This window comes from Ceratina calcarata, unplaced genomic scaffold (genome assembly GCF_001652005.2).
Source record: "Ceratina calcarata isolate Rehan_Ccalc_2016 unplaced genomic scaffold, ASM165200v1 scaffold25, whole genome shotgun sequence".
Taxonomy (NCBI): domain Eukaryota; kingdom Metazoa; phylum Arthropoda; class Insecta; order Hymenoptera; family Apidae; genus Ceratina; species Ceratina calcarata.
The window spans coordinates 115,545-136,219 of NW_017147017.1; the positions used below are offsets into that span (position 1 = coordinate 115,545).

Genomic DNA, 20,675 nt, shown 5'->3' on the forward strand with positions numbered 1-20,675 from the left:
ACGTAGGAGGGCATGTATAGGACCATTTTGTAGGGGACGACGAGATCTACAATTTCCATATAAAAATTCTTCCCTAGCACCAATATTTAACGAGTTATTGACGAAAAACGAAAAAACAGTTTTTTGCAAATTACTCGTAAACTATTGACGCTAGCAAAAAATTTTTACATGGAAATTGTAGATCTCGCCGTCCTCTACAAAAAACGTCTGATGCAATTTTTTTGTATGTCCAACGGTTTGGGAGTTATTGGCAAAAAACTAAAATTTCGCGAAATCTGAAGGGGTACCCCTTAGAAAAATCTCGGAAAAATCGAAAATTTTTTTTTGTTGTTTATTATTAGCAATGTTCTTCCGACGTCTGATTTCTTTTTAAAAAATGCGTTTCTAAAGTGTATAAACTTTTGGGATTGACTGTATAGCCAATACATCCTTAAACCGTGCTTTTGTCTTCCGGAATTTTGATAGAGACAATTCGGAACGGGGTAAGCGAGAATGGAATTTTTCCGAGCTTCACGCGTTTAACGCGGTTTTCAACTTCAATTCGCGGGTTTCAAATTCAAATGTCGCAGAGATATTTGGTATCGAAAGAATGTGTTCGTTAATGCTTTCTCTCGTTAATTTCGTTAATTAAATCGGGCGCAGTCAATGCGCCCCAGTGGAATCGAATTTCGATCGCAGACGCGTAAGAATTACACGATGGCTTCTGTGTGCCTGTCACGAATAACAATGTGTCGTTACGATTAATTACCCGGATTCAGTTCATTAGGGCGCAGCCGTGTTTCGAATATGCTTTAATTAATACAATTTACTTACCGGAATCCGATGAACCACAGAGGGTAGAGAAGATGAGGAGGACGGCACGAGTGGTGGCCGCTCGCAAAAGGGCTTTTCATCCAATTATGACTTAATTCGATCGTCCATCGGGCACTTATTTCGTTCCATCTGCAACAAATGCGAAATGCACATTTAGAAATTCCGTATTTTTTCCATAAATCGTAGTCCTAAGTTAACAATGCATGCATTTATTGCATGCCTCTTTCTGGATAAGTCAAATTTCAATTTTCAAATTGTGCTGAACCCCTCTGCCTAAAACCTTGATTCTCATTCCACGGTTTTCTTCCCATTTCTTTTCAATTTTCCAAGCTGGAGGAAACACTAATCTCGACTATTCGCGCGTCGTTTCTGATTGGTGGCCCGTTGCACCTGCGTCATAATATACGTTTGTGTGTGCATGTGCATACACGTAATACTTAACGCGCGCGCGTGCTCCCGTGTCTGTGACAATGGGGCTCGGCAAACAGCTTTTCACGCTGCCGCCGGTTTCCTCTCGCTCGGGCACATTAAGCGCACGCGTGTAAATTTCGTGTACACCTGATTGTTCGCGTGTTAGCGCGGCCCGAACCGTACGCGTGTACGTGCACGGGCGTATGTAACGCGAGTATTGAGCGAGTCGTGTGTACCAAAGCTCGGGGAACAACCATGACAATCGCAGCCCGCTTAAGAGCGACGCGCAACCGGGAACCGGGTTTCCGGTTATTTCGTCGGATTATATCCGAAGATGCGACAAGCCCGGTCCACCGGCTCGGCAGAGCCGAGATAGCTTTCTTCCTCCACCTCGATATCGGACGCGAAATGTACGCGCTTCTTCCTGCGCCAATTGTTCGCTACTGGTTACTGTATATACATATATGTATACAACATATGTTTAAGTTTGCAAAAAGATGTTGGTTAGATCCAGTTTGCGATAATTGCAATACTAAATTAATTAACGACGTCGCAATACCTTCAATTGCAATTTCTCATCCGTTTTATTGCCTAGAAAGTAGAATTAACAACCTCTCGTACGTAATTTACGGATCGCTTTTGTAATTAACGTAATTAGCGATTCCTGTGTCAGCGAGGGTTACCTCTGTGTGGGTGGAACTCTGGTCGTTCACTGATATTCGTTGTTTCCTTTGGGGCGCGGAAGTCGCAACAGAATTCGCAACGGAGTTGCCAAGTAGACGTAATTATTGGATTTTAACTTGCTGACGAATTTTCTGCTCCAGTTTGGCTCGTTTCACTTGCGAACTGTTACTAATTTCTTGCCAGTCCGGCCGTGCTTTGGATTTCTGTTTCTCGAGTTCTACGGAGTTCCGAGTATTCTTTGGTTTCGATGGTAACAAGTTTAAGAAGACGAGAAAAAAGAGAGCGGGAAGAAAAGTAGATGGCAATTAACCGCAAATGGAATTTCCTCGTTCGCGATATAATCTCGGTCGATATTTCCGGGAAGTTCGTCGTTTTACCGAAAGTAGTAGAAAGCTGGCACCGCCGAGTTATGAAAAAAAAAAGAAAGGAAAAGCGGATAGAAGTTTGCCTTGAGCCCGATTGATCTTCTACCGGCGGACCGAGTTTTATTGCTACGATAAAACGCATTCCAATAACTGTTCTTATCGTAATCTTTCATTATCTATTTTCTACGCGGAACAACTCTCAATAATTCTCATTCTGACCACGAGACATTCGGCAAAGACACTTTACTGAATTCTTCTCAAGTCCGTAATGGATGTCTCCGAACGAAATCCTAAGAAGGTAATTCGGTCCTCTCCTCTGGAACCTGGAAGATCCTTCGTCGTCGATCTTTCCCTCTTCTTTTGAAAAGATTATATTATTCGATTCGCATAATTTCGGTCGAAAAGCCGGTCGTAAAAACCGCTTTTACCTACTACCTTACGTCTCTTCCAACGATCTATCGACGAAAACGGGGGAACTGTCTCGATTTGGCCTAGAATTTTTCTTAATCACCAGCGACGTTACGTCCACGGAATTCGGAATGAAGTCGAGAAGAGAAGTAGCTACCGTGATCATGTAAATAAGGAACGAAAATGTAGTTTATGCCGGGTGGTAGTAGCCGAGACCCAGTTTCGTGTTTCCGGGAAAAACGGTAATGGGCAGAGTAAGAGAGGAAGAGAGAGAGAGAGAGAGAGAGAGAGAGAGAGAGAGAGAGAGAGAGAGAGAGTTAGACGGACAATGCGAGGAGAGTCTGCGGTAAGAATACTTACAGCTTCCGGGATATTTCCTATTGGAACAAAAGGCCGGAATACAATTTCCCAGCGGCATCTCTGGAAATGCATAATGACTTTGGGAATCGGCGACCGGGACCGTACGCGAAACTTCCTGTCATCGCGTCGCGCCGCGTCGTTCAGAGCCTCGTTCCGGTTTCATAATCGCGAAACAGCTACGAGAAATCGCTCCACGCTTCCCGATAATTGTCCCGGCAATTACTCCCCCTCTCGACGCCTTCCCTCCGCTTGTCTTCGTTGACTGAGCGCGCCGAAAGACAAGCTTCCACCCTCCGGTCGCGATTCTCAGTGGCAGGGAAATTATGCAACATAATGAAATTCCACGGATCGAAAGGCAATTTCATCGGGGCATTATTTATCAGGATGGATATCGCTAATTGCGGCGATATTTTAAACGGAACGCGAAGCATTTCGGGGATTATGTCGCGAACCGTGGGCTTTATCGGGATTTGCATCGTCTATGTCTATGCTCTCCCAACGCGGTATCGTATCGTTTAATTATTTGTATTCTAATCAGGGAATAAACCACTCGGAGTATTGCGACAGAATTTTAAAATTCCTGTCGCACTGACGCGATCTGATAGGTGCGCAGCCGAAAAACAATCGCTCGCAATCGGGTATAATATAAAAAGTAACGGACACGCGAACGAGATAATAAACAGAGAGATTGCGGTGCATATTTTAATGTTTAATTGGCGAACGCGTGCCGATTAAAAACGACCGGCGACTAATTACCGTCGCTGGGTCCCGGGGGAACCGGGGGATCGAGAGGGAGGCAGGGATCTTTTCAATCGAGTTAACGAGGGAACATGATTTCCCTCCTCTCTATTTTCTCTATTAATATACTAATGAATTGTATCCATGGTAATTCGCTTTTGTCCTGGAACAACTGGACCGTAGTTGATCGACTTTTACGCTTTGCCGCCGCGTACCAATCGAAGGGGGTCTGTAATCGCAATTTTGGAAAGCTATGTTTTCAGAAAATTACTCGCAAACTCTGCAGAGGTTCCTATCGGACTCTGTGATTCAATTAAAATTCGAGTGTATCTACACGGGCTCGAGAGCATCGTTTGCCTGATTACGTTGTTGATTAACGAGATCAAAGATATTGTGTCGCGATGTAAATGATCTAATTACAGCGAACACGCTTTGCACGTGTACCTCCGCGGTTTGTTTTTCCGCGCGATCCGACGTTCAACTACATTCTAATCAAAATTAAGTTCATTATATTCTGTCATAAATCTTGCCATAATCGAACGATGATTCACGACAGGACGTTCGAAGAGGAGAATTTCTCGCTTGCGAATGCACGTTCCGTTAGAATCGATACCGATAAAATCAGCAGGCCACGTATCCGCCGTGTGTAATACATGTTCGCGTTCACCAAAAATGTTTCTGCTCCTTCGAATGGTGCACGTCCAGCGCCGGAAACCGTACGGTACCCGCGGACCGGGAATGGCAATTTGTACAGTTGATTTTCCAAGTCAACGAGCAATCAGAAAAGCCGACACACAACTCTCGCCGCATTGTCACACGTGAAGATTGCTTTTTCATTCCTCGCTCGCTTCCTCGTTTATTTTTTCGTCGATCAACGAGAGTGCCGGGGCACCCGAGAATGTAAATTAATCCGGTATTGCATATGAGATGCGCGAGCGGATGCGCGGGCGCGCTCGCACGCGGTTCGTATTGAATTCCGTGATTGGAAACAGGTATTACGCGGCGCTCGTGAACGAAGAAAAAAGGGGATGGAAGCGGGAAAAAAAGGGGCGAAAGGCGAGGGCAGGCGGGGAGAGCTCGTTTCTAGCAGTCGTTTTTCCCTGGTTTGTTATTGAAGGCGTTTCGACGAGAAGCGGAAATGGGGGAGCGCTTTTACTCCTCGGCTGATTTGAAAATGTATCTCTCTTTCTACCCCTCGGCCGATGGAAAATTGCGTGCGTGATATCGAGTCGGATACTTTACCTCTATTTTTATGCTACGCGCCCTTCTCTCCAACGCTGTTTCGCGGATAATTATAGAGAAGTAGTCCTGGCAGTACGCGGAAGAGTTGGTTTTTGGAAAATGGTTCCGAGGGGATTGAGAAATGAAAGTCTACCGTTTACGATAACTGCGGAGGGTGAGAATTTAAATGCGCGACGAGATTATTAGCATATCGGTTTCTCCGCTTTCACAACCCTTTTTTCCCGGGACGATCTTGTTGCAGTCTTTCGAACCATAGGCGTAATAAACTGTGTGACGCGTGATTCGAGCTCGTTGTTTGCGAACAATGATTCACGACGCGCGCGTGTTTCGCGTTCGCGACAATTAAACGGGCTACTGGATTTTCAGCCGTTGCAACGTTAACGATTCGCGTCTCCCATTTTTTTTTTTTTTCAGCACTTTTTCCGCCGCGATCGCAAGAGCTTTTATTGGGAGAGCCGCAACAGATATTTTTCGCTGCGTGCGAATAACAGCATATGACGTTGGCCAATTTTCCAGCAACTTGGCCGGCTGTAAATTCGGCTGATCCTGGGGAACCACCAGTCGCACGGCAATTACATTTTTCATGAAAATTAAAATGCCGTTCGCGTTCGCCGTTCGTCGGAATTCTGTGGCCGGGCTGCTTAATGGCCGCGTTAAATTTCGACGTTGAACCACGCGGAAGAAAGCCGACAGGTGACTTCCGATTCGACTTACGGTTTCACAGTTCCATTTTTTCCCCTCCTTTTTGGTGATGTATAATGTAGACGCAGGAGACAGAGATATGTAAAAAGTTATACGTGCGAGAAAGTTCTGCTTACTTCGAGGCTGTAATTCGGGTAGGCGAAGGTGGGACAGATGGAATATTATTGGCAAATAAACGTGATTATTACCAGAATGAAATGGTAGCCCGGAGGCGGCTGAGGGCAGCTTATTTACATACCGGGTCAAGAGCTTACAAAGAAAGTTGTAATTATGAGATGAAAGCATCTCCCTTGATTCGGTATCGTAAAATGCCCTATGCCTATACACAGGATGTACAGATACGAAAGAGAGAGAGAGAGAGGGCATTCAAAAGTTTTCTGGCGTTTCATCTCGTCCAATTACTCGTTCGTTGCACATTGGACCGTTCCCCTGGCTCTGTCCCTAATCAATTACTCTCGCGGCGATCACGGTTCCTTCCTTTTTCCGCCTCCATTATGCTCGTATATTTTCAAAGCAAACCCTCGGAACGACGAACGGAAAGAAAGAAAAGTAGAAAAGTGCAGAAAAAGACGGTGGGGGAAAGAAGAGCGAATCTCATTTGCAGTTCGTAGTACCGCGTTCGCGTTCGAGTGAAACTTTGTCTTCCGGTGTTATTAGAAGAAGCCGGGTTCCGGTCGCGTCAATCGATATTTAATTAAACTCGAATTTGCATGAAAGTTCGGGCGGACAAGAAAGGCCACGGACGGGCGGCATAATTAGGGATAATCTTTCCCCATTTATCTTCTAAGCGTTCCGGATGTACATTGTTAATTACGGCTGACAGTAACGAAGAGAGCTCCCACTTAATCGAGCACGGACGAAGAGCCACCGCCAACGCCACCGCCACCACCGCCTTCCTTCTTTCCAACTTTCTTTTCCCTTTGATCCTTTGTTCCCGGATCCTGGCTCCCGCCGTTGCTCCTTCAATATTTATCCTTCCGGACGCCGTGAACGTGCTCGTACGTTTTTATCGCTGATTCGCAGCCAATGCTGGAGTACAAAGGGACGTGTAAACCAGCCGTGAATTAAAAGCAATGGCAAACCGTACAAAGAATTCAACTGCGGCCTCCATCGTGTCGAGATTGTAACCAAAGAGTCATCGGAAATTGGCCAGAGGGAAACGGTGCGGCTGTTTGGGAATTGTTTTTCGAAATGATTTACTGTACGGGATGAGTTACGAGTGATAATGGCATGGAGAGTTTCGCGTAACCAATGGTTTTGTCATCGAACGCTCGAGGACCATCGAACGAGCGAAATGAGAACCTCAATTTTCCTCCTAACGAGCCGACTCGGTATGCAAAATTCGTTCTCTTCTTTTCTGATTGCAGGACCGCAGCATCGTAAACAGCATCCTCGATTCTAAGCCAATCTCTTAAATCTCGTTTATAATTGCGCGGACTATGCCGGGCATTTTGATCTCATATCGATCGAAGAACAGTGCAAAACGAGTTTCATCTCTCGAACAGGTGTTTGAAACGTGATTTTATTAAGCGTAAGTCTACATTTCATTTACGCTAATGGTAACGGATCGCTAAGTAGCTCTTAGGAGCGTGTAAAGCTAGAGGCGAGATGACGAGCACTAGAGGGGCGGTGGGACGCGAATAGAGGAGCTTTTACTCGAAATTCGTCACGTTTCCGCCGGCACAAAAGCTGCGGGGAAGTCGCACAAAGAACGCTTCTTCGGGAACGCACTTCTGCGAGTGGCGTTGCATTAGAAATTCAGCGCGCAGTTTAGCCCACGCGACGCGCCACGTTCCACGAATACACCTGTCAGAGTGCTAGCTTCCACCAGGGAAAGTGAAGCTGCATCTCTCATAAAAATATTTTCCATACCATTAACTGTTTCATTAACAACAAATCATGGATCGTTTACAAGACTCTTTAGTCCAACACCGTCGATGGTCTCAGGTGTCTTGAAAATTCCCTTTGAAGGGAAATCTGGCACACGCGTTCACACGAGTGCTCGGGTTTTTCAGCGCTATTGTAGCCGGGGAACCACCTTAATGGCAGCTTGTGTTCGCTCTTTTTCCGAAACTCGAGTGGCGAGTGGAGACCGGCATGGAAAATAGAGGATTCGAAATGGTGACGCCGATACGAACGATAGAAGAAGAGGAATAGGAGCTCGCGCAGCCGTTTTGTTCCCAAGCGAGGGACATCAATATCGCGGCGCGGCGCGCCGCGCCAAGTATTCAGAATGCCCTTCAAGAATTTTAATGCGACGGAGAAAGAATTTATTGCGACATAGAATGCGCAGTAATGGCGGAAATACGTATAAAAGTCGGGAAAAGGGTGCGCATTGTCGCCGTCTAATGGCCTGCCTCGGGCGTCGCACACTGTCGACGTGTAAGTACACGCACCACCACCAACAGTCCCTCCCCCGGCCCGTTTTCTTCTTACAGGAGCCAGTGCCGTCCCCTTCGAGTTCGAGAGCACCCTGAGGAGTCATCGGATTTTAAGAATTCACTGGTACCCGGACCAACTTTCGACGTTGACATCAACGTTCTTTCTACTCGTCGCTCGTTTCTTTCCCTCCACCAAATTTAGACACGTGAATTCTTCATGGCTGCGCCATTGCGTACGCAACTGGGCAGGTGAACTTGATTCCAGGGTTGTAACTCGACGCCAGAGGTCGTTAGGGGGTTTACAGGGTGGTTTCGAGTTTCTCGATTCGAAGGGACAGGGAGCGAGGCTTGAAATTAATTTTCCTTACTATGGAAGGATCAAGTCCTTCTCCCTGACCTTTCCCATGGGTGGAGTTCAGAATTAATGACGTATAGATTACCGTATCAAAAAGTAAAATATGAAAAAACAATTTTTTTCTCTATCTCACTGCGTCAAATCAATCAACGTATTGCATCAAGCGAGATACACTTCTAGATTTGGACTTCCACTTTAATACTATCAATGCTATTAAATTTTACGAATTATCAGAAAAGCCAAATAGTCACGCTACCATGATAAACTATATTCAATTGTTATGCGATATTTACACATAATTATTCATTTATTTCAATTTAAAGAAACTTATTGACATCACTTATCGTGATGCAGTTTGCCAATCAACTCCTGTTTTCCATACCGTTATTGGTTCCACTATTGCATTTTTCTTACCTAATTATTCATTCTCACTTTATTTACGGAACTATGACTATTGATACTCGCGATGCACATATTGTGATTGGCAATAATTTCGTCTAACCGTCCCCAATTATTGGAAGGTGTGTGCTCTTTCGTTAACTTCGAAACTTACCGAGACACTCGTCGATGTATATGAATAAGGTCTCCACACCAACGAGATGTATGTATGTAACGCTATTACTGTTCTAGTACGCGATTTGTATTGTACAAAATACATTTTTTCTTCAACAAAGGATACACGATTTGAAGAGCTCTGACTCGCATTGTAGTCGGATGATACGATTCCCGTTCTCCCCATACCATCCAGCATGTTTCCGGCCTTTCTCAGCCACCTCTCTCAATTTCGCGTTCTTTTAGTATCACTTTCTGAGCCGATTCAAAGAGTGTCTCGGTGAGGAGTGCGCCATTAAAATAGATCAACCGTGATCTCAATTGGGCGAGACGATGGAAAAAAGGGTCGTCGCGCTTTTCTTAACCCCTCTCCAAGCTGGCTTAACGCGCTCCCCATTGTGCCGGGACCTCGTTGAATAAATACATACTTTCCTCACCGTTTGATCGCTACTATTATTTCCAACTAACAAAAGATCAAAGCGGAACAATAATATGATCGACATCATAAAACGGAAAATACGCGAAAGAGATTGAATTAGAAAATTTTCAGCTGGCTTTCAGCTTCCCATTACGGTATAGCTCGGGGAAACATTTCCCTGGTAATTATTTTCCGGGATAATTAGTCTGTCGATAACGGGTGCGCGATTAATTCATTACCACAGGCGGCTACAAACCAGTGTCAGACCGTTGGGTTTCTTTAAAATCCGGACGTACTGTAGGGATCCTCTCCCGTAGAGATTAAAGCAGGACGCGTTACGGCAAAAAGTGGCGGCAGGTTGTTAAATAAATTTAGCGAAGCGAAAAGCTATTGGATAAAATTTTGTTAAAAAATTGTTTCAGTACCAAGGTGGATAGAGATAAAAAAGAAGAAGAGAGGTTTAAAGATCGAGGATGACAACGCATCGACGATGATAAAGCTCGCTTTAGCGGTGTGACCATTAGAGGGAACGGCTTTCATTCGGGAAAAGTTTACTTTCACGGGGGTCGGGCGTGAGCGATCACACCGCGAGCGAACTTCCTGACAGCGTCTTATACGAATACGTACACGTAGGTAGGTAGGTAACGTTGCATTAGCGGCAAATGGCCGTAAGAACATTGATGGCCTCTCCTATTTCTGGCTCGCTAATTATAGCGAGCACAGGGTCCCGTAGCACGTTCAATTTCGCGCACCGTTGTGACCCATAAATTACGCTAATAATTCTATTCTGTCTCTCTCTCTCTCTCGCTTCGTCTGCCCGCCGCCCACCGCTCTTCCTGCGAAATCTACATCATTATTTTCACTGCAAATATCGATATTTGCAATTCATTTGCTTAACTTTCATTCGATTATTATGGCACAGCACGGACCCGGGCAACAAATCAGGTTCGAAACGCGCCAACGATTCGGGGCAAATTACATTAACAGCCGTCTTTTTTGTCGTTATTTTTCGTCAGCATCTATTTGAGCTTTTGTGCGATTCGCGATAGGTAGCATGTAGCAGCAATCCTCGCGTCGCACCGTTCTGATATAAATTAATTCCGATAGCGAGATGTTTAACACGCGATACAGTGTACACATGTAGCCCGGAAACTGGTTTTTGCATGCAAACAATACGGGAAATCAAATTATGCGCGAACAGGCAAAAGTCCTGTTTTGATGAATTACGCGTAGATTGAAAAAACCATTGGAGATACAGCCTTCGTACACAGTGATCGACAACTCGCGAGCCCGTCGAATATTTTTCCATTGGTTTACTCGTTCCCCGTCTGCCTCTCGATACGCGTTTATACCACCTATTCGTCCTATTCGATCCCTACGTCCCGTGTAACTTCGCGAGTTAAAGACCCCCGGGGTAGAATTCTGTCTCGACTTTGATCTCATCGTGGGGAGCGCGCGTGTATCGTTGCCACGCGGCCTTTGTGCGACTAAACGCGAGTGCAAAACGCGTGGAAAAGTGCGTTTCCGCGACGCTACGCGAGAAACGGTAATGCGGCGTTCACATTGTCGTTCCTCACGCCGGTTGAATTTTTTTCCCGACATTTGCATATCAAACTGGCACCAGGCATTCGCCAAAAATCCTCGGCCACTGTAAACATTACTATCAAATTTTGTATTCGTTTTTAGTCTACGGTTGGAACCCGTTCAGGCTTATCGCGTGGAATAATTTTTGGCGCGAACCAACCGCCAGCACCCTTATCGGTTATTCCTCTTTTTTTTCCCCCCCTCCCGTATCGCGTCTGTGGAAAACTACATTTTGCAACGTTCCCTAGATGCAATACCGAGCTCGCGTTGGAACGAGGGGCGCAAGCTTCGCTGTTCCTCGCGTATCGCTGGAAACGGTCGTTACCGTTTAACGTTCGCTGTAAACAGCGATTAAGTCATTTCTAGCCGAGCGCTAAACGTGATCAGTTGTGAAACTGATTCAGATTATTATCCCTGCGACGGGAGATGCCGCGCGACGTGAAAAATTCCCGATGCCTACTATTTCTCCGGGTCCGGGTCAATTTTCATTAAAGAGGGACGTGAAGTATCGCACTCCGGTAATTCTCAAAACCGGGGGTCGCCCCATTCTGGCGAATAAATACCTTGAACCCTCGCTCAAAGACTCGTGTTCGATCGAATTCCTGTGTTCGTTTGATCTCGTTGTGACCGACGCGGCGAAAAGGAAGACGTAATGCTATGCGTGACGTTAAAATGCGAAAGCTTTTGAAGTTTCGGAAGGGTCGGCTGAAATTGAAGCGATATCGGTATGTACCGCGCGCGTAGAAATACGTATATTTTCCTTTATCAGCGAGTTTTGCCCGGAGCATATCGTCAGTCTTCGTTAATGATACTATCGATCCATATCGCGGGTGAAACGCGACGATCGTGCCCCGGTACTTCTCATCGCTGACAGTGATGTTTAATAAATGTCTTCATTCGTGCATTGGATCGGTATTTTCTCCGAGTTCGACCTATCCTGATAATTTAATATATCATTGTTAAAAAAATCGCGAAAACGGTATACGCCGCTTGCTTTAATTTGCGGATGCACGGCATCGGTCGCTCGTGGCCGGTCAATGACAGCGCCGCGTCGCGGCGCTTTCCTCGTTTCGCTGCGTTACATCTGCGTGTTTAGCGTTTAATTAAATTATTTTGGGGTTACCTTCATATTCACTTCCACGGAATGTGATTAAATTATGTTCCACGGCTGTTTCTGAAACGTCGTAATTTATTTAGTGTATTCACATGAGCAACAATATTCATCCGCGGGATAACAAGCCGCCGTAGAGTCGTCGCCGCCCTCTCTCCGTCTCACTTCTGCACCGAATTAATTTCACGTAAGTTCAATCCACCCACCCCCGGCTTTCAACGCAGCGAACGTTTCGCTGCGCCTTTTGTGCATCGACTCTCGCGGCTCGGCGTACGGCAAGTTGCGAATTCGCGGCTGCTCTCGCCGAGAGTTTGCAACCTCTCAACGTCGTCCCCACGGTTTAAAATAGACAGAGAAGACAGAAGTAATGTTTTATAAAATCCGGAAAAGAACATACAGCGAATTCCTAATTCTCTTTTTTTTTCGTGGAATTTGTAATTCGTTCTCGCTCTAACAGTAGCCGCAATTCCCATAGTAAATTAACGTTTCACCAACGAAACTTCCCCGGAGGGTTGCGAAACGTTAGCGGACGAGAAATTTTTGGCTCGCACTGCGAATTTCCTACACGCCCGGCTAATCGTATTCCTAATTGTTGAGAGACGAGGACGTCTGTCACCGAGAACGCGAGCAACCACTAGGGATTACTTTGATCGTGACCGATCTCGTAAAATGGAACTCTCCGACTTCTAATTAGAAATCTTCCAGTATAACTCGTTCACGTAAAAAACTTGTAACAGTGGCATTTTATCCCACCCCGAAATTCAGTCTCGTCTCGAGTAGTTAATCGCTCGAGCTAAGCGTTCATTGTAACGCGCCATTTCGCGTTGCTTTCCATTGTTTATGAAGCTATGGAAGATGCACAGACTCGGCCATAAAATTGGTCGTCGGAGACAATGCCTTTCACGACCCTTTCCGCTGTACCACAGTAGTACAATATATAATACATATTAGGAACGAGAAAAGCGAAATCCTTTTCATCCTTTTGTTTCTTTACATAGAATTCTTAAACGAATGTTACGAGTCCACTAGAAAATTTCGTGGCTCTTCTTTTCTTTCCCATCTATCCAACAAGTCTCGGAACATTTACACGGACAAGCAAGTCTGAAATATCTGACGGGGTTTGCTACCCGGGCGAAAAGATCATGGTCGATCAGACGTCGCCGATCCTGGACATAAAGTTTCGCCACGCGATTCGGCAAATCGAGCGATGGAGCTGGGTAGCGGGTGGCAGGTTGCGCGATCAATTCGCTGGAATGTTAGGGTAAATGGTGGGTGAATAGCCGGTGGCTCGACGTATGCCACGGCCATAGAAACGGATTATAGGCATCGGCGAGCATGGTAGCGTCGCACGCCCCGCGGTAATTGCAATAAATTTTTCAAGCAGTCCTCGTCGCGCTGGGTTATACGACGTCGAGGATGGGTCTGGGCACGAATGGGTCTGGCAGAAGCTCGAGAACGATGCCAGAGCTAAAGGAGGGCAAAACCGCGAGCCGACATTGAAAATATTTACGATTATTTGCCGGGCATTAAGGGAATGAGTAGTCGCAGTGGACGTGGAGTCAGACGCCCCGAGCGCCTTGTGCCCGGTCGGCCGGCCTCGTTTGGACGACGACGGAGCCGAAAAGAAGAGGGACGATACCGAAGATGAAGGAGGAGGTGAGAGGAGATAGGGAATACTCGTTTCGTAGGAGTACCGCGCGCGGCGATATCATCCACGTCCACCAGCCAGATCTCCTCTCCCTTTCCCTCCCGCTTCCCAGCCGCGAACGCGACGTCTGAGAAGACCTTTATCTGTTGTGTATTTTCCAGTGAATTAAGTTTCTTGCCTTCTGCTAGCTAAGTTTATATGTTTTGCGGAGGAGATAGCGGTGTTCATTCCAGCCGACGCAAAGCCAAGGGTTGACCGGCTGCTGAGGACTTTTCTTCGCTGCGGAATGGTGCACACCGCCCGGCTCGAAGGGGGATTTGTAGGTTGGGTGGTTTTTGTTTGCGCCACTGCGCAATATCCAGCCACCGGCTTAACCACCTTCCAGCTCTCCTCTCTCACCGTCTTCTTCCTTTTCCCTCGCACTTGCCGGTTTCTTCGTCCATGCCGTTGTCATCCGCTTCTGCCGAGGCTCCTCTCATCTTCCAGCTCGTCCTTTCCGCTGTCTAGCACGATCTTTTCCGTTAGCTTTCGGCAGCCAAGCCAGAGTTGACATTGTCTTGCCAGCCTAGCCAAGCTCAGCCTGAATGTCGCGCTGCCTCGCTCTCGGGATCTCATTCCGTCGTTATGGTTTCGCACTTCGTTCTTACCACTCAACATTTTTACGCCTCGTACCGCTTTTGTCTCCGTCGTCCTCTTCCCTTCACCCCGCTCCACCCGTTTCACGCTGCTGCTTTTATTACAGCTCGGGGAACCGGATGATGGAACGTCCTTCCCAACCCCTTCCCGTTAACTACAAATGGGTCCCCGCTTTTTTTAGCCGACCGTAACAAGCCACGATCTGCTTATCTCGTTACGGGCCAACGACGTCGAGGAAAATCCATTCCCGCATCTTTTTCTCCGAATCGAGCACCCTTCGCATTCATTCTGAATTTATATAGTATCCAATATCGCACTCAAAAATATTGCCTCGAAAACGGAACGGAGCGTTGGGAAAAAATGTTGTTCGCAATTTGTTAAAAGCTAGAAGATTTCTTTGCCAGATAAAACGCGTCTCGGGGAAGCACGAGCGAAACCTCGCAAGAGGGTTAATCGACGGACCGTTTGGTTCGTATTCTTGGCAGCAGTTCCCTACCCCCGTTGTCCCAGCGGAGACTTTACATTTCCGGATCGCTTTGACGTAATACTCCGGGCTTAGCGCGACAGACAGGCCGGCTTAAGTTAGCCCCTTTGAAGGCTACTGGCAGAGATTCAGGGACAGACTGGATGGCGGAACGTTTTTGCGGTGGCCGCCGCAAACGTTCGTCCATACGACTCAGCCGCCACTGTCGAACGCACCCCTTTTTGTTGGACCCTACACTAGAGAGGGTCACTTTGAATACGGATGCCTCGTGCCGTCATAAATAAACTTCTTAAGGGCAGGGATCGTTTTCTTCCCGGAACCATCGAAAGTTTTTCTTTCGCTATTTATCTACATTTCCTTTTAAGCTTTTCATCCTTTAGAAGATGGGATGATCAATCGATTTCAGAGCTGCACGTACGAATTTTTATGCCTTACGAGTAACGCGATGAAAAATCGTACCAAATCCAGCCCCTCTCAGACCCGAGTCACCCGAGACACTTCGGTGGGGCCAAACCATTCTCCACCATTAAGCAGTAATCGCGATCCGGTCGACGATTAACGTAAAAATCAGCGATAGGACACACAACCTGGGATTGTTTAAGACCCGAGAGCGTTGTGTTCCGGGTAGAGGATCAAAGCGAGGGCTCTGCGATTTAATATCTCGGAAGCAAACAGAGAGGGAGAATCGAAAGGGATAAATTGAAAAGCGGAACCGAGAGGAAGGAAAGTGCCGAGGGCGTGAAAGCACAACGGAGTGCGCCGGTGGAGTGGGTGAGGTAGACGATGCGTGTAACAACAACGAACAAAGAGGGACAGACTGAGGAAAAGAAGGACAGATGCGGGTGTCTGGTGTGTCGTAAGATAAAGGGAAGTGTCCACGGCTCGGCAAAGATGGAAACGGGGTATCGCTGAATGTAAGGTGGTTTTCACCGTCGTGGATAGAAATTACGTAGGCAGGGCAGCACCGCGAGTAAGCATCACCACGGAAACGCCCCTGGGCCGTTCCGTAATCAAGATGGGTATTACATTTCCGGTAATTTCGTTTCGCGAATTTGCGCCCCCGCGGATGATGAACTAAAGTGCTGCGAAAAATTCGATCAACCCGCTTTTCTGAACCGTCCCGCCTTTCCACCTTTTCGTGTCACCTTTCTAGGTGCCTGTTATCGTTTGTTTCTCCTTTAGTTGTTTGCCTTTTTAATAGGAATCAAAGAGGAACATCCGTGCACAAAGCTAGAATTTTTACGATGCTTTTTACTTTGAAAGCGAGAGACGTATCCGGTATCGTTCCTGACAGGAACCATCTTGCGATGTTTGATCGAACGGATCAATGATCAACGGAGCACGTCTGCACTAGCGACCAGAAAGGAATCGTCTACAGATACTGGATACTCAACGACGAGTAACAAATCGTACGATTGGACTTCTTTCCACTGACATTGACAATGGATTTTCCAGACTCGAAAGCTTTCGAAAAAGCTGTGGGTGCAAGTTGCGTGGGATATATGTAAAAGCCGAGACAACTCGCGGTGAAGCAGAATCGCGGTTTTCACGCTCGCCAAAAACGAAACTCCGAGAGGGTCGGTCGCGCCTCTCGTCGATACATCCACGGCGAGATCTCGTGCGGGTAAACGTCTGAAAGGAAGCGAAAGTGCTCGACGGGGCGTCGTCGTCGTCGTCGCGCAGTCTTCTATCGTCGACGAGATCTCTGGCGCGGAGGAATGCGGATTTCCTGTCTGCGAGACTCGGTCGCGACGTCTGGAAAATCGTCGAGGATCCAGTCCCCTCGACGCAATTCCAGGACTTCGTTGAAAAATAATTAGAAGCTCCGCGCAGCGGTTGTGTACCGAGAGAAAGCGAAGCTTGATTACCGTTAGGAATGCTCGCCGAAGCGATGGCGAAACGGCAATTTAAATCAGTGGACGAACGCACGTTCCACGGTAACATTTTGAAAAAGAATGTTTAATGAAGCCGCGTGTTTGTCCAAATTTCCTGTGAACGCTGCGCTGCTGAATCATTCGTGGCGTCGTCTCTAGTTTTTCTCTTATTTACGAGGTTGTTGATCCCAGTATCTAATCGAAACTCATCGAGTTCTTCCTTGACATAAGCTGTACTAATATGCTGAAATTGACATCGAGCATGTTAATTATAATTAAAGTTAGTCGGAGAGCATCTGTAATTTTGATGACGTGGGTTGATATCCTGTTTCAGTCGCGTGAAACGGAGGAATGCGAGAAGAGCGAAAACAGTAGAGATGCACGTAATAGTCCTGGTTAACCAGAGCAGAGAGACAACCGGTCTTTGTCAAAGCGAATTAATCAAGATCCCGCAGGGCAGTCGCGGACGCGTCGCTAAACTCCCAAATAATATCATCTATCACGAAAAGGCGGTTTCAACGGCTGGTTTGCACCGCACGCGGCCCGCAATTGCGTGTTCACCGTGAAGCGATCACGTCGCGCGTGACCATCGGCGATCCTATCGACTCGGATGGAACCGCATGCTGTACACGCGTTCAACGCGTATCCCTTTGCCCCTACCGTGTTCCGTTCTCTTTTTTCCTCTGCTTCGCAGACGGTCGGTCCAATCGGAGCGTACAACCTGCTAATCGCGAAGGAATAATCGATCTTGCGAGTCGATTGATAATCGTTCGAGAAACAAGAGATCCACTAAGGTCGAGAAGCCACGATCCAGTAATAATACAGCAGTAGTTTCTTCTCCGTACTGTCGTTAGAGAGATCATTCTCGCCCCCTCGGCCGTAGCCGTGTATCAGTCCGTCGATTAAGGATTTCAACGATTAATCAACGTCTATGTTAACAGGCACGTCACTGAGCTCGCCTCCGGCTCGGGCAGTACATCGATTAATCGACGTCTCTATCAACTGACGTCTTGATTAACTTGATCAAAGGTTTCGTCAGCGCATCCGATTTGTTCTTTTTAGAGATAGGCTTCCGCGATGACGGGAGCTATCCGTGCGATCTTTCAGAAACAAATGATTCACGACTCACGGTTACTATTATTGATAGATTTAGCTTAAAATCAACCACGTCGATCGTAAAAACCGCAGGAAATTGATTCGGGACAGGATTCAGGCTAGACGTTCGACCGACAGCTGAATCGTAGCTTTCGCACAAATAGTATGTAGCTTTAGAATAGGAAGTCTGAAGGAATGGGATAGATACGCGCGGTAAGTAAAGCGTTAGGCTAGGGGAATGCGTCGGACGTAAATAACGAAACTTTACACATCGATGCGAGCTTGCTCACAGTGTTTTTTCATCGCTGTATGAAGTGGAACTGTCTAGACGCATTCAGCGCTTCTGCAACATCGCGAGAAACACACCTTTACAGTGGCTACCCTCCCGCAATTTCGTGCAGCGCCCGCAACCAACCCCTCTATCTCCTCTCTATCCCCGTCTCATTTCGCATTTTTTATCGTCTATTTCTTGCGTCGCGCTTTTTTTTTATATACAGACGCGCGTTGCGTTCCTCCACGGCTCGCTTTTTGTTCGTAGACCGGCGTGTTACACTTGAAAAAAAGCAGGGAGGGTCCGTCGCGTCGACCGACCTGGTGGAAACGCAGCCGCAGCGGGTTCGATTCAACGAAACTACGCGAGGAATCCACCCTCTCTCGCCGACGACGCCCCGTCGCCGTCCCCGCAGAAAAACGTTTCCGCTTTATTAAAACGGAAACTCGCCCGAGAGAGAAGCTGCGCGACACCCACGAAAAACGATCGCTTTCGGAACCATTCCGCGTAACCACGATTGTTCCACTCGCCTTTCTTCTTACCGCGATCTCGGAGGGTTATTTAAATGTTTAGACGGGGGAGCTCGATGCGACGATTTATTACTCCTTTCGCGAATGCCTGTACGAATCCGCGAAATGGAAAGCCCTGACGAACGGAAGGCTTTGTTCTTTGAAACGAGTCTGTAGATAGTGGCGCGAGGTTCTATTAGGGGCGAAACAGTGCGGAGAATGGCAAGAAATAAAAGTTGTCGAATAACAGTTTCGCGTGTACGTTGCGAGCCGCAACTTTTCTTGAAAACTCGCGCGGATGAAAATGCTCGTGGTTCCACGGAAAATCCCGGAATGTTGCTGGTTTAATCCACGTATCCATTGTAAATTTCGTAAGCCGGTGTTGTAAACCAATGACGCGTTCTGGCAACGATCGACGATCCAGAAGATCCTCCTTCTCCGTGTGCTCTACCTTTTCGCAACGTGGCGATTTGCCATCTACCAACGCCGAGGACGTTTTATGGGTAAACGTTTTACGAGGTGAACGGGGTGCGAAAGCGAATGGGGAAGAAGATTTTCTACCATCGAAATTCAGATTGTTTTTTGTTTCGAACGATAGAATACGGAATGGTTTCGAATCGATATCAACGAGAAAATAATAAAGCGATACTTTATTCCCACGGAATTCATAGAACAATGCCGGTGAGTAAAAATTGCAATTAATTTCAATTACTGGCGCATCCTTTTAGCAGGCGTTCGCGTAATTGGCGGAAAATTTGCGAGGCCCGCGAACGCAACGGCGAAACTTATCCGGAAGCTAAACTTACTTAGGGCCACGCGAAGCAAAATTTACTCGTCCCGCTAGCGAGGACTTACGCGCGCACGTAATAGAGTCGTGTGTGCCTTTGCATGTAACCGGTTTGTACATGCTCCAGCGGTATATCTCTCTTCCCCTTGTACGTAGAAAACAATTCCCCCCTGAGCAGGATGTACGCGCGGACCGCGGAAATACCAAGTTTCTTCGCGAGAATGATGCATTCTCATAAAAAAGCCAACGAACACGGTGGAAACTCAAATGAGAATAAAGTTAATGGGCCGTAATGAAAAGAGCGAATTCGCCCTTTAAATTTGTTCACCGCGGAGGAATGAATATCGCGAGTTGTGAACTTAAAAATTGTATCGATCTCCGCAGCCTGGGAAATTATTGTAGCAGACAATGCGGAACGCGAAGTTGAATTTTTCGCTTCAAAGTTTCGGTGGCGAAAGAAGAAAAAAAGCGAAGGGATATCCACGTGTTCGAGGGGGGGGGAAAGGGGGGTGTTTGAAGGAATGTATTGGAAGGGTTCCGTGCGAATGTTCGCGGCGCGAGAAACTTTTATTGCTTTAGCATGGCAATAACAATTCTGCGGCGAGACGACTTTCCGAACGACTTCGCGGAAACCACGCGAATTCAGTTTGACTAACGCGAGGCAAGTACGAGAATAAGAATGAAGACGAATTTGTTTTAAAGGTCGGAATAAAAATTATGAGTGATCGGAGTGGCTAGTGGAGCACGACGGATCGATGGAAACGTAAAAGCGATTGGCCGAGCAACGGTTCGAGGAATTAAGCAAGATTTTTTCGACTTATTCCATGGCAATTACAGCAAGCTGTTTCGTTCAATACAGCAATCTGTTCGCGGCTGCGATTTCATTTCGTCTTTGCCCTCGAGCGAAAATCCTTCTGAGACCAATCAAATGCACCTTAACTCAGTACTTCCTTCGGTTCTTCTTTTTACCTCAATTATCTAATGGTCTCGTGCAGATACAATCGATGCCGGTATCGCGGGTTTCCCGTTTTTTGCTAGCCGGCAAAGATTTCCGCTCGGTGAATTAGGTCGACGATTCGAAATTTATTTAGCTCCGATAGTTTCGCAATAGAAAACTTGGAAGACGATTGGATAATCTACAAGTTTGCACTCGACCGAATGAGAGCGGGCATTCTTCAAAGTTATCGCACGGTTCACGCGCCAGTGACTCCTCGGAACTTATTTTTCTTGTCGCTTTGATTGCCACG

At 46.9% G+C, this 20,675-nt stretch overlaps 1 protein-coding gene across 6 annotated transcripts in view; it reads right to left on the reverse strand.

Annotated features, from left to right (window-relative positions):
• The window catches only part of LOC108622924 (zinc finger C4H2 domain-containing protein), a 161,500-nt gene that overhangs the window by 40,085 nt on the left and 100,740 nt on the right, over positions 1–20,675 (reverse strand). For all 6 annotated transcript variants that reach the window (XM_018021066.2, XM_026811859.1, XM_026811858.1 and 3 more), the window contains exon 7: positions 814–942. In XM_018021066.2, the coding sequence (XP_017876555.1) occupies positions 814–893 (80 nt within the window). In that variant the 5' untranslated portion in view covers positions 894–942. The remainder of the gene's footprint in view (positions 1–813; positions 943–20,675) is intronic.